The sequence below is a fragment of the Aythya fuligula genome, chromosome 5 (assembly GCF_009819795.1).
Source record: "Aythya fuligula isolate bAytFul2 chromosome 5, bAytFul2.pri, whole genome shotgun sequence".
Lineage (NCBI taxonomy): Eukaryota > Metazoa > Chordata > Aves > Anseriformes > Anatidae > Aythya > Aythya fuligula.
In genome coordinates, this window is record NC_045563.1 from 7,723,247 (window position 1) to 7,737,960 (window position 14,714).

The 14,714-nt window shown below is 47.8% G+C and overlaps 1 protein-coding gene across 1 annotated transcript; it reads left to right on the plus strand.

Moving 5' to 3' along the window:
• The first annotated feature begins 4,303 nt into the window (after positions 1-4,303).
• HSPA2 (heat shock protein family A (Hsp70) member 2) lies at positions 4,304-6,670 on the plus strand. The gene has a single exon (XM_032189000.1). The coding sequence runs from the start codon at positions 4,373-4,375 to the stop codon at positions 6,275-6,277; it is 1,905 nt and encodes a 634-aa protein (XP_032044891.1). The 5' UTR covers positions 4,304-4,372; the 3' UTR covers positions 6,278-6,670.
• The last annotated feature ends 8,044 nt before the right edge of the window (positions 6,671-14,714 follow it).

The following is a 14,714-nucleotide window of genomic DNA, read 5'->3' on the forward strand; positions in this document are numbered from 1 at the left end:
TGAAGTGTAATCAGAACATATGCTAAAGATTAAAAAGCCAGAGGTGAATAAAGTCACGTGTTTTTAAAGCTCATAATTTTAAACAAGTTTATAATTTTAGGAGATCTGACTCATGATTTTTGAACTTCTGGTTTGGCAATACTAAATTACTGTGCCCTATGTTCTGCTATTCTGAGTATTTCCATATTTCTGATCATGCATTTGTGTAATTTGCAGAAAATGTGTTATACTGACTTGCAGATTCTTTTTTTTTTTTTTTTTTTTTCCCCACACACACAAAAAGTAGCATTTGTTTAAGAAAAACACCTGTAATAGGACTGTCTTTCAAAACAAGTAGTGTCTGCTTGCAAACAGTGGAAGTATCTGAAGACAAAATAACACCAAAAAAAAGTTAGAAAAATAACATAAAAAGTTACAAAGTTGAAATTACAGTTTTTAACACAGCAGCAACTTGTCAGAAGAATCTGTTGTCATTTCAACCATTGGTATTCTTGTCTGAATTCCAATTCCTGTGTATATATTCACAAATAGGAATGAGATGAAGAGCTTCAGCAATGGAAGGGTAGTTAGGTAAAGTGTTATTTGTTCTTGGAACAACTGTTGCTTAGATTTTTCTGAACTGGGTGTCGTAAAAGAATGCATTTACCCTCACCGATACAATCTGATTTATGCTATTTTTTGGACAGCTTTGATAAGGAAATGGCTACTAATCTCCAGAATTTAAGGTCTAAGATCTTATTATCATCAGATGACCTGAACTCCTGTATATGACAGGCCATTACATTTTAAATTTATCATATCAATGAACCAAGCAGCTGATATCTGATTAAACTGTAACTAGTGTTCACTCCTATTTCTATACTACATTGCTTTATGACATACGTTGGAAAAAGAAATAATCATACTTTTATCAAGATAAAGATATGGGCTGAGTGCTCAGTTCTGCTCCAGATACTAAGCTCTTGCTTCATTGAAGAAATCTAAATATCATCTACAGTTCTGGCTGGGTGGTGTAATGGAGAATAGCCTACAGCGTATTGCATTACTGCCAAACAGGAGCCATGGGATCGATCCTAAACACAAATAAATGCATCAGAAAGAGCCCCGCATGCTTCTAGAGGTGCCGACCGGCTGCTCTGGAAGTATTAAAATATGTTTTACAGGTTCAGGATGAGGGAATCCCAGCAAATGTTTTCTTTAAAGGGAAAATCAGACTTGTGCTAAAGTCCTCAGCATAAAGTGTGCTCTCTAATTTCTGAACCAGTCTGTTTGGCTCACCTGTAACATGACTGCATATGAAGCAACATAAAAGAAAATCATGTGGCTCTTCCCATATGAGAGGATGACTGTAGAGATGAGTTGGTGCACAAATTGTGCTGCAAGTCTTAAGAGAACTGCTGACAAAAAGCAGGCGTGTAATAGCTCTGCTGAGAAGAGAGAATACGTCTAATGAGGCTTTAGAGGTTGTTCCCTCGAGTTAGACTGGACTTTCTCTAAGGACATCTGTAGGAGATGAGAGATGACGGCAAGAAAATCACATCAATTTTTGATTGGGAACAAAAGTTTAAAAAGAAGTTCAGACCTATGTGTATTGATGTACGAGAAGAAAACAGCACCTGTGTGCTCAGCTGGAAAAGAAATTCTTCTGCAGCAGGCTAAATGAAATATTTGGTAGCCTGAGTCTACAGGCCTTTTGATTTTTTCCTGACATTGTCCCTGATTGTCCATAATTTACACCATTAGCATTAAAGTGGTATGCTTATGCATTCCTCCCAGCTATTTTCTCCAAATTCATGATAGCAAAACTACAATTAAAAAAATTTAAATAAATGAGGGAGTACTATTAGGGTAAGCAGTAATCCCAATCAGTGCAAACAGCTCTTTAGCGGGTTATCAGCTCATCTGGATAGCTGCACAACTACACCAGGGCCATATTAGTTATTAGGCCAAGGCAACCATCACCCCAAACAAGTTTTGTGTGGAGCAGCTGTGCATATTCTGTGCCTGGGCTGATGAAACTCACAGCTGAAAGCTTTGGGCCAAATTCATGAAATCTCCTTTCTGAAGCTGACAGAACCCGTTTGATTACACCTACATCTGAATGAGATATCAAATTAATTTTGATATAAAGACATTATTATCTGCTTATTGTGCTAATCAAGATTTCTGTGTCATTTCCTGGTCCATTTGCTCTTTCCTTCTCTTTCTACAGAGGCAGGAGTACTCTTTTTATTCTTAAATAACAGCGTCTGAGTTTACATTGCATCTACCAAAACTGGGTCCTCGTGCATTCTCATGCACGTTCCACAATCCTCACAAGGACACAAATAACAAACGGCCTCTATTTTTCACCTGGAGCTGAATCTATCAGCCAACTCTCTTTGTATCTCTCCAGCATTTCTCTCTGCTCCACATGATACCATCAACTGCATGAAGGAGCAGGGAAGTACAGGAAGAGATAGTTCAGTGATGAATCAGTCACTGGTCTGACTACAAGAGCCACCGACACCCTTCCCATCACAGAAACCAGCACACGGGAGGCAGAGAACCTCCTGCTGGAGGTACGGGGGCTGACACCTTCCATTTTCCATTCCCTTCTGGATTTCTCCGAGGTCGGAACCGCTGTGTTAAAAAGGATTGGGCTGTGTGGAATAGTTACTTAAGCATGTTCATTATTTACCATCAGAAAGGGAAGCCCTTCTGTCCCCAGACTACATACATGCCTGCTACGTAAGAGGCAGAATTCTCATGTCGTGTAAAAAACGCTTTCAAAAACAAACTAATTGAACCAAGGATGTTTCTGAGAGGGTGTAATAACTGCATGAGCACAAGCCACACTGGTAAAAGCTGTAACACTTTCTACGAGGGCTGCTATAACATAATGCTGAAGGCTGGGGACAACATTCACGAAAGATGATTTAAACATACACTGTGTTTAATCCTTCCTTCACGTAACACAAAACTCTGCGTGTAGCAGACTTTCGGCTGCTCTTTTCAATCAGCAATCCACAACTTGCTCAGGGGAAGAGCGATCTCAGCGCGGCATTTTGCTCTCCTGACTATAATTGGAATATCTCGAAGTGTTTGTCTCAAACTCAGGAGGAATAACTTGGAGCCACCACGGCAGATTTTCACGTTTAATGCCTTCTCATCAAAGCCCTCGCCTCGCTGCGAGTTAACAGCCCCCCTCTCCGCCCCCCCCCCAAGCCTTTGCTAAATGTAGGCGTGACGGCATTTTAACATTAGCACAACAGACAAAAATTTGGAGGCGTTTCAAGAATGGCCAGCAGGCAGCAACAGGGCTCCCCTCCAGCCGCCCACACTGCTCTTTTTTTTTTCTAGAGGGGACAGCGAGGAGGTGGCAGCGCCCCGCGGGCAGGGCTGCTCGGGGCGGCGGGCAGCTCGGCCGTCTGTCAGCTCGCCAAATTCAGCCGAAATAAGGCTAAAAATCGCCTAAAAATCGGGACGGCCGCTCTGCCATAGAGGGAACGAGCCGAGCCCTGAGGAGAATTCACCTCAGGAGCGGCCAAGGGGCGGGGGGGGAGGGTGTGTGTGTGGGGGGGGAGCGCCTCAGCTCGCTGACGAGCCGGGGGCGGGCTGGCGGCGTGAGGGGAGACGGGGGGGTGAGGGGGGCAAAACTGCCGCCTTGCGACCAAATAAGGGTAAATTCGCCACCAGGCGGCCGCTGGGAGGTGACACGCGGCGTTTGACGGAACTTTCAGGAATTATAAGCGCTGTGAGGGGGGCGCTGCCCCGCCGCACTCCCCCCCCCCTCCCACCCCTGGCGCCCCTCAGGGGCTCGGGGTGACTCTGAGGAGGGGGGGCGCGTGCCCAGCCCCTTGGCAGCGCGGCGCGAGTTGCGTAGCGACCACGCCCCGCCCCCCGGCCCTCCTGCCCGCTTCCCATTGGACAGCGCTGACGTCGATCCCCCGGCCCTCGCGCCCAACGTCCAGTGGAACTTTCTAGCAGAGCTTCGGGCGCGGAGGGGGGCGGGGCCAGCGGGGAGCGCGCGCTGTGATTGGCCCGCGGCCGTGGCGCACGCTGCCAAGCGAGAGGGATCGAGAAACAACAGGAAGAAGGCCGACGGCCGCCGCGCGGGGCGTGGCTAGAGGGGGGCGGAGCGCTGCTGATTGGCTAGGAGGCAGGGGGCGGGCGCTGCTCGTGGAGGCGCGGCGGCGATTGGTCGGTCGCGGCAGGCGGGCTTCTGGATTGGTCCGCGGCGTTCTGGCAGGTTCCAGAAGGAGGCTGAGCGGGCTATAAAAGGGGCGCGGGCGGCGAGGCAACGGCAGAACGCGCCGCGGCAGGCAGCGGGAGCGGGTGGCGGGGACGTGACCGGGAGCCAACGAGCAGCTGATCGCAGAAAGCCGCCGTCATGTCTGGCAAAGGGCCGGCGATCGGCATCGACCTGGGCACCACGTACTCGTGTGTGGGCGTCTTCCAGCATGGCAAAGTGGAGATCATCGCCAACGACCAGGGCAACCGCACCACACCCAGCTACGTGGCCTTCACCGATACCGAGCGGCTCATCGGCGACGCTGCCAAGAACCAGGTAGCGATGAACCCCACCAACACCATCTTTGATGCCAAGCGCCTCATCGGCCGCAAGTACGATGACCCCACCGTGCAGTCGGATATGAAGCACTGGCCCTTCCGCGTGGTGAACGAGGGTGGCAAGCCCAAGGTGCAGGTGGAGTACAAGGGCGAGATGAAGACCTTCTTCCCCGAGGAGATCAGCTCCATGGTGCTCACCAAGATGAAGGAGATTGCCGAGGCCTATCTGGGGCGCAAGGTGCAGAACGCTGTCATCACGGTGCCTGCTTACTTCAATGACTCCCAGCGCCAGGCCACCAAAGATGCTGGCACCATCACCGGCCTGAACGTGATGCGTATTATCAACGAGCCCACAGCAGCTGCGATAGCCTACGGCTTGGACAAGAAAGGTACCCGGGCTGGTGAGAAGAACGTGCTCATCTTTGACTTGGGAGGGGGCACTTTTGATGTTTCCATCCTTACCATTGAGGATGGCATCTTTGAGGTGAAGTCCACAGCTGGGGACACCCACCTGGGGGGGGAGGACTTTGACAACCGCATGGTGAACCACTTTGTGGAAGAATTCAAGCGTAAGCACAAGCGTGACATTGCTGGCAATAAGCGCGCGGTGAGGCGACTGCGTACGGCTTGCGAGAGGGCGAAGCGCACTCTCAGCTCTTCCACGCAAGCTAGCATTGAGATCGACTCCCTGTACGAGGGCATTGACTTCTACACTTCCATTACTCGTGCCCGCTTTGAGGAGCTCAATGCCGACCTCTTCCGTGGCACCCTGGAGCCCGTAGAAAAGGCCCTGCGTGATGCCAAGCTAGACAAGGGCCAGATCCAGGAGATCGTGCTGGTTGGAGGCTCCACCCGTATCCCCAAGATCCAGAAACTACTACAGGACTTCTTCAATGGCAAAGAGCTCAACAAGAGCATCAATCCTGATGAGGCTGTTGCTTACGGTGCTGCCGTGCAAGCGGCTATCCTCATGGGAGACAAGTCTGAGAACGTGCAGGATCTGCTCCTGCTGGATGTCACCCCCCTGTCCCTGGGCATCGAGACAGCCGGCGGGGTGATGACCGCCCTCATCAAGCGTAACACCACCATTCCCACCAAACAGACGCAGACCTTCACCACCTACTCAGACAACCAGAGCAGTGTCCTGGTCCAGGTGTACGAGGGTGAGAGGGCCATGACCAAGGACAACAACTTGCTGGGCAAGTTTGATCTGACAGGCATCCCCCCAGCGCCCCGCGGGGTCCCCCAGATCGAGGTTACTTTTGACATAGATGCCAATGGGATCCTGAACGTCAGCGCGGTAGACAAGAGCACGGGTAAGGAGAACAAGATAACCATCACCAACGACAAGGGTCGCCTCAGCAAGGATGACATTGACCGTATGGTGCAAGAAGCAGAGAAATACAAAGCAGAGGACGAAGCCAACAGAGATCGGGTGGGAGCCAAGAACTCGCTCGAGTCCTACACTTACAACATGAAGCAGACGGTGGAGGATGATAAACTGAAGGGAAAGATCAGTGACCAGGACAAGCAGAAAGTGCTCGACAAGTGCCGGGAGGTGATCTCTTGGCTCGATCGCAACCAGATGGCTGAGAAAGAAGAGTACGAGCACAAGCAGAAAGAGCTGGAGAAACTCTGCAACCCGATCGTCACAAAATTGTACCAGGGAGCTGGAGGAGCTGGGGCAGGTGGATCTGGTGGCCCGACCATCGAAGAAGTAGATTAAAAGGACTGAGCACAGACTGGTTTATGGACAGTCACTCCATTCTTTGCTTTATATTTTTCTAACGTTTAAGAAAAACGTCATTGCCAATAACAGAGTTTATTCTGTTGGGTGTGTATAAAGGCAGATCTATCAGCTTGGTTTTGATAAAAGGGAAGGCACGTCCTGCTTTATAAGGTTAGTAATAGAGAAGTTTTGTTAATTCAGATACAGCTACTTGTATTCTGGATGTTTGTCTCTGTTTAAGTGTCTCTTCTAAAGTAACCACGCAACTGTTGCAGTTGACAAGTTTCAAGTTATGCATGGGGAAAAAAAAAAAACAAAACTTTATGGAAGATGAGAAATGCCGAACTTCTGGAAATTTTGGTAATAAATAAAATGTATTTAAAGCATAAATATAGCTTCCTTCATTTTGTGGGTGGGGGGCGGTGGGGTGGGTGGGTGCCCCCAACCCCCTGTGCGGGGCTGGGGTGGTGACAGGGAGCCCCGAGGAGCCGTGGGGGTGCCTTTCCTCACAGGCACAGAGCTCCCGGGCGGGCTCGTCCCCTCCCTGGGGAGCTGAGCTTGCTTCAGGCTGGCGGGGGGGCTTGGGCTGGACTCCCCCCAGCTGTGGGGTGTGGGGCACAGGGCCCTTTATTGTGCAAGTGCCCCCGAAAGGAGCGGCATGGGAACGAGCACAATTAGACAGGTCTGCTCTGGGGACAGCTGGGCTTGGCAGTGCATGGCCGGCTATACAGTCTGCTGAGTTATTCCTGGGTTGCTTGCATGCAAGCTGAGCTTCTATTTTATTATTTTTTTTTGTACTAAAAGTGTTTTTCCTCTAAGTTGATCGAAAGTACGGCTGCCAAGGATCCTGAGCGCGGTAAATGCTGAATAATGAGTCCGGCTGCCAAAGCTGATAGAACAGGCAAATTCTGCAGTAGTTAAACTCGCCCAGCTCTCCTCCAAACAGCCTCTGGAGCTCTTGCTCTGTTTCAGAAAGCAAAACAGCAGTGTTTGGAGTCAGAGGAGCCGAGAGCTAATCGGCTGTAGTGGAAGAGCCTGATGACACGCACATTTCGGGCTGCCTTGTCCTTTAAGGGAAAAAACTGCTCGGCAGCGGGCAGTTGCAGGAAATCAGCAGGCTGGCTCTTGTTTGGGTGAGCGGGGCAGGCGCTGCGCCCGCTGCAGCTCCAGCAGCTTTCTGGGCTCGAATCCCCTGAGCTTGTAGGTGGTGGAGAAAACACCTCTGTGGGACGTTTTGTTGGAAGAGGGCAGGCTAAAATAAACTCGCGTGGTGTTTAATACCGGCGGAGATGTAAAAGGCTGGTTTATGAGGAGGATTTCTCTCGGTTGGCTTGCCAAGCGCAGGCTGCTGGTTCCTGCGCACTATCGTGTGGCTGCGGAGAGGGGTTACAGTGCTACTGGAATGCCAGGCTTGTAAAAAGCTTGTTTGATCAGCTGTTGGCTTAAATTACTCAAAACCACTTAAAGTTTATTGAATGGTTCATATGTAAATGGCAGTACAATCACAGTAGGACTTGAAAAGTCAATTACTGCAACTTAAGCACCTGCTGACTGCTTAAGCAAAAACTGGGAAGGCTGTAATCAGGCGGGGTGTTTCTGATGTTTAGGTACGCAGCATTTTGCTGGCAATCAACCCCTGGATGTCCAGACTGTAGCAAATACAGGACCACGAGAATGTAGAAGCCACCATGGCTTTTTGATTATTTTTTTCCCAGGAGCTAATAGAGAAATACATTTATGAATAGCAATAGGTCGTCTGCAAGAAACAAGTTGTTGCTGTGAACTGTAATATTTCATCAGATGCCTGCTTCCTAACTGCTACGGGGCGCCGATAAGGGTCAGGTAGCACCCGTGGTCACTGTAAATTAAGGTTAACTATTTTTTCTGTTGGCTGACTTGTAATTGTCCTCGCCACGTAGTTTCCTTTGCTCTCCAGCTCTCGGTGTGCGTTCTTCAGTGTCGCTCCCCAGTTATTAAATACAATTTCTTGTTGTTTTTCCCAAGCGTCTATTTAAGTGCATCGCAGAGCTCATTTGGCTAAATGCAGGCAGCAGGTTGTTTGTCACCTGTCCTTTCGCTCACCTCGGCCACTGCTGCTCTGTGCTGGTGGCTGCATTTCGGTGCAGGGACAGGGACCAGGGGAGCAAGGCACCTCTGCAGACACTGGGAGTTAAAGCACCCAAGCAGCCGAGGACATGCACAGGCTAAAGCTGGAGTAATTCTGGAGTAATTGTGGGCTTTTTTTTTTTTTCCGAGAAAGGGATACTTTTTAGCCCAGACAGATTGTGGGGCACATTTTAAGGATGAGGAACTTCTGCTTGCATGCACAACTGGAAAGATTGGAAGTCTCAAGGCACAAAGTAACCTTTCAGAAATGTAAACAGCTCCCCAAAATGCAAGAGGCAGAAAACTTGAAGAGCTCAGAGCCACATTCCTCGCATTGGTCTACTTGGTTTATAAAACGAAGAATAACTTTGGGTTGGTTTTCAGTGTATTGAACTTACTGCAGAGAGAAACTTTTCCTGCTGAAGTTAGTGGTGACTCCCCACTGACTCCAGTGGGTATAATTTTTCCACCTGGTTTCTTAAAGAAGCAAAGTAGGCGTCAGAGGGGGAAATGCTTCTCCTCATTCGCAGATGGGACAATTTGATCTGTACAGGTAGTTCCGTGGAGTAGTTGCGCATTTGAAATGAGTTTGCCAACGCCAGGAAAATAATCTGGTCTAAAATCTGCAGTTTCATTGCTTCCACACTCAGCGTGCCTCATCCTCGGCACTGTCCTGACTCGCAGGGAAAGCCGCCTCCTTTTGCCAGAACTGTGGCTTTGCCTTTTTGAATTTTGCTTATTCTTAAATAGGGCTGTGCAAAGACCAAGCCCATGGGAAGGTTATAAAGTGGCTATAACTTCGTAGCACTTTGTGTAACTACAGCATTAACTTCTGATGGCTCCTTGTATTTGCTGATCAGGTTTATTTGAATGGCGTTATTTTATATAGAGGAACACCCGTAGCCTTAATACTGGAGAATTTAATCACCCAAATTAAAATCCCTAAGCGCTTTAGTGCTTCCCTGGCCGTGCAGCCAGGTGTGGAGCAACGTGAAGCAATCCCTCCGTGTGCCGTGCAGGGAATCCTGCGATGCCCCACCCTCGCTCTGCAGGGGAATGGGAAGAGCCAAAAGAGCCGAAGCAAAACCAAAATAATAATAATAATAAAATACTGAACTAATGCCATGCAAGAGAGCTGCGAGGGAGCTGAGGACACCTGAGACAACCTGTTTGGGAGCAGGGAAGCTGGGACGTGCTGGGGCTGGCTGCGTCCCCCCAGCCGGGCTGGTGACTCAGCCCCATGCCCCGCCGCCTCCGTAGCATCTGTTTGAAGTTCTGAAGCACAGAGGGCTTAGCAGACAGGCTGCAGCCCTGCTCATCCCTTGTGATAGCATCTTAAAGACCAGAGTGAATATACCCCAGCAGCCGGCCTTTTATCTTGCGGGAGACACGGCGGAGAGCCCCGCAGGCTGGGCAGCTTTGCTCTCGGCAGCTGCCTGTCATTTGTTTGAGAGGTTCTCCTTCAAGGTCTGGGGCACCGTGGGGCGCAGCCGAGGGGTGACAGCTCTGAAGATGTGACATTCCAGGACTGCACTGCTAATCTCATCCTCCACGTTGCCAGCTGCTCCCCCAGGTACATAGAAGGGACAGCGAGAGAAGGCAAACGTGCTCAGGGAATTCACATCTCCAGCCTCAGCATTTTTCTGCATGTATGTGCAAGGTATGACATTAAAAAACCTGCACTTACTCCCAGCCTGCATACTTAGCATTAAAGTGCCTTTTTTTTTTTTTTTTTTTTCTTTTTCAGTCTTGCCAAAGCATTGCAACATAACAGCATTTCAAGCTCTAATGATTTAAAAGGTATCCCAAATGTCTCCTTCTTTACCCAGCCCTGCGCCTGGCATGAGGTTCTCCTACTTTGTCCCTTTGGAAAGTACACAGTGGTGTAATCTCTGCCTCCTTTAGGAAGCTGGTGCCTTGGTATATGGGAATCCTGTGATATTAACCCAGCAAAGCACGTGGATGCTCTTACAGCAGCAAAATTATGCTCTGCAGTTGTTCATCACAGGAAAGTTGCCACCCCTCCCTACCCCACAGCAAAACGAGTTATGCCAGTAAGGCTTCTCCAGCACACCCACGTGGGGCAGGTATCACATCTCTCCACCGCTCTCATCCACATATTTATGCAGGCAGCAGCCTTTAGCGTGGACCTGCCTCTCGAGTGGATTTTGCTTGTAGCAGTGCGGTGATTATATAGTTGGGCAGGCCAGCATTTCCAGATGCAGCAACATACTTCACTTCCACATATGAAGCAGCAGTATTTAAAACCCCTGATCCGCCCCTGCATGACCCATTTGCCTTTACTCTCTCCTGCACCAGTAGGGTGGAGACATAGAAAAGCTGGTTCCTCTGGTCATCCCAATAACAGCACCATTTTAGAGAGGGGAACCAGGACATTTTTGAAGTCTTTTTTTTTTTTTTTTTTTTTTTTTTTTTAAAGGAAAATCAAAAGTAATACAGGAAATTTTTGTTCCTTTTTGATTGCTGAAGATACTCTCTCCCACTGCTCAGGAACCACTTTTTGTGTACAGAAGGTGCCAGCTCACTGCTGTGTCCTGGACAAAAAGGCACGAACTCATTTTTGCTCGTGCTAAGGCAGCAGTTAGCAGCACCACAGCTGTACCCTATCTGTTGGAACACGCTAAAATGCCACTGCTGTGTTTTGAATACCTCCGTATCTCAGACAAAAAAAAAAAAAAGCACATGGGTTTACTGGTCTTGGTTGCTTTGCTTTAAACTGGCTAGCATCACAAAATATTTGTTAAATATCAGTCCCTGTAAGAGCTCTTGCAAGGCTGAGCTGACAGTTTAGCAATCACATATCATAGCTGGAAGCAGCATTTCTTTCCGCTAAGCTGTATCCAAAAATGTAGACATATTCTTCATATTTCTTTCAAAACCATGTTTATTTCTCATTTGGCAAACTCCTTGTTTTCCTACAGATCTCATTCACAGCATGTTTGCAAGTGTACTAAGACAGCCTGCTTAAAGACAACCGATGCTAGCGAGTCCTTAGTCCTGTCCCCAGCTCTACATGTGGAAGAGAGGTAAACTAAAAATTATAAATTAAATAAAAATTCTCAGTAATAAACTAAAAATATTGTGCTCTATAATAATTATTTCAAGGCTCACAGTATTGAATAGAGAAGATCTTGTCTGTAGCTAGGCTGTATTAAATTTTCACTATATTTTCCTCCTTGTATAGCAGTGAGATGGTTATTATGCTCTGGAGAAGAAATAGAAAGTGGGCTATTGACGTTTTTGTTAAGCTCCGTAGATTTCTGAGTACCTCAGAATGCTGGATCTAAATCAAATTTATGAAAATACCTGTTGGATATGAGGCACATTTACATACTTCTTCCTTTCTGTAAGAGGCGTGTTCATAACAAAAGGTTGATTGTTAGGAGCACAAGGCAAATGTCTAGCTGCATGAAAATAGCTGACAAGTGCTAATGTTCAATAATCTCATCTGATAAAACCACGCGGAGGGAGTAATTGCAGGAGGATTTCATTAAAAGAATGTGCAGCTGGTTTTTCTGGCTTCCCAAGTGCAGGCTCTATTCCCATACGCCATGCTAGGCAGTCGTTGTGGTCTGATTTCCCTCAGAACTTCATCCTGGCTCTGACAGCTAGCTCTTACTCTGACCATCAGCAGGGTTGTGTCCGTGGATGTGGTCGCTGCCAGACACGGGAGGCAGCTGGGCCACAGGGCTGGGAACCTGGGGCAGGGCTGGCAGTGGTGTAGCAGGACGTTAGGGGGACACAGCATCTCGCCAGGAGCTGTGGGACAGCCCTTTAACCACCTTTTGCTTTGGATATCTGAATTATGGAGCTAAAGGCTGCGGTGCTGATAGAGGGGGGCACTGCAGATTGCTGAAAACAAGGAACAGGAGCTTCAATTTTGCACAAATATGACGTGAAAAAGCACACCAGTGCTAACAGTGGTATGCCCGGGGACATTATTCCATTCATACAGCATGATCATCTTTTTAATGAGCAGGCAAAAGTAGTTGGCAGGTAAATGGCATAGTCATGGAGTAAGTATTACCTCCTGCGAAATTGAATTCTACGCTTCTGTGTCTAATGCAAACAGCCGTGCACACACAGAGTCTAATATTCCCAGGGAAACCAGGGCTGACATTTACCTGCCCCTGGGAAGAGAGGAGGAAATTAATATGGTGGCTCTGGAAGCCAGAGACTTGACACAATGAGAAGGAAAAAAAAAAAAAAAAAAAGAGGCAGAAAAGAGGTGAATGACTCTGAATGGCCGGTGAGTCAGTGATATTTTTCTTGAGTTTATGCATGTGTTTATTTTCTGGGTGTGATATCTGAATTAAACATTAGATATACCTAAGGAATGGTTACATATGCGTACTGTTGAGTGTTTGCAGCTACTGAGACGCACACGGACACAGACACCACAAGAAACAACATTAAAAGAAGTGCTATTAAGGCTGCAAAGTCAGTTGCTCAGAAAGTATGAAGTGCTGGAATTATGACCATCTGAGCAATCCTATTTCTTGCTTTCTTTCTTTCTTCTTATGTATCATAACCCAGTTTTTAATTACATGGTAGCATATTTATTTATGTTTTTCTATAGGGCACCTCAGTCCGTGTGCAGGACGGGCAGCATGTGCTCTGTAGGAAAGTCATATGTCCCAGTTCAATGCACGCCTTTTTTACTGCATGCTGGCCAGCCCCACCTCTGAAGGAGTGTCCTGTGAAGCTCATCGCCATCACATCTGAGTGCTTCATGCCAGTTTTCACCCCTGAGATGTGACACAGGGAATAAAATAAAACTATAAAAGCAGAACACCTTCTTCCTATTATGTGCTTGTCCACTGGAAATGCCAAGGCACTCAGCTCAGTACTTTTTTTTGTAGGTTTAAGTACAGTTCCCATTGGCTTTGGTCGCAGCTGTGGATACTCAGTCCTGCCAAGGCCCTTTGCTCAGAAAGAAAAGAGAATGCAAATAATGGTCATTAGCTTTAAATGCGGGTTGAAGTGATTTGCCTGGAATTTTGTGACTGAAGCCTGTATGGAAATCAGTTTCCCACATAGCCTTCAACTGCTTCAACCATTACACCTTAATTTCACTTCTTGTAATCTTCTGGCGCACTCACTTTATAGCTTCCAACTTTTGCAACAGCCAAAGCAGGGATCCAGCAGACACTAATCTCCTTTGCGACACGATGCCAGGCTTTTAATTCTTTTTCAGACTGATATCCATTTGGGCCATCAGCATGGGTGGGATGTTTGGTGCTCAGCTCTGCATTAAGTAGCTGTGCTGAACTGATCTCCTGCAGTGAGCACTTAATTAAGTAGAGTGCTGTGTCTGAATATGCCAGGTCTCCTGTCCAGGGAGTACCGTCAGTCTCGGGGTCCTCCCAGCACTGTTGTCTGTTCTAGCCTCATAGCTTGGCCAGAGCCAGTTCTGTCCCACTGCACACAAATCCCTTCTGGATATCTTCATCTCCCCTACCTCACCTGGCTGCCTCTCCAATTCCCAGGCCTTCCTTGCCTGCCTGGCCGGCTCTTTCTTTAGCTCTCAGCCCCAGACTTCCCATTGAGAGTTGTGCTTCCTGTAGGTAGTTCTCAGTTTCAGTTTATTCCTCTATTTCCTCCGGGCTTTTTGTGTAAATTTGCTCCCAACCCTGGTAAAGCAGTAGTCCTATTTCCTGAGTATCTCCCACTTGTCCTTTGCTTTCGGTAGTTCTTTTGGCAGGACTTGTACTGGAGCAGAGGTGGGCTGATGGTCCCCTGAGGCAGATGACAGCCCCACTCTATCAAGCAGTCTGCTGATGAGCCATTAATCCCATACCTCCCACTGTCCTCTGGTGGGAGCCTATTTCTGCAGTGCTGCCTGGCTGCTGTGAGTGAGATCTGAGGTCGCTCTGAAACCTGCTTCTCTCATCCTCTTAAATATGTAACTTGGCTGCCAAGTCATGGATATGTACTTGGCAGCCTGCAATAGCAACTGGAAACACAACATACACAATATGATTGTCAAAAAAAATAAAATAATAATGGGGGGGTGACTGCAGAGAACAGTCAGCTGAATTTTCAGGATGATTTGAGATTCTTGCTTAGCTATTCATGGACTAATTTTGTTAGCATGGATAAGCCTTTAAAAAGTACAGGAGAAAAGATGCAGTGTCTGGACAGCTGTGGGAATGGGAGGCAGCTAGGGACAGGAAGCAGATTGTTTCATGGAAATTCTCTTTCCCCACATTGTATTGTCCCTGTGCTCTTCCATGTGCTCACGAACATCTTAGTGCTGCTTTCAGGAGTATTTTCCATAGTTAGAAACTATCACAAAAAAAAAAGC

Excerpts from the sequence above, each read along its gene's own strand:
- HSPA2 (XM_032189000.1), top strand. The coding sequence starts at position 4,373 with ATGTCTGGCAAAGGGCCGGCGATCGGCATCGACCTGGGCACCACGTAC.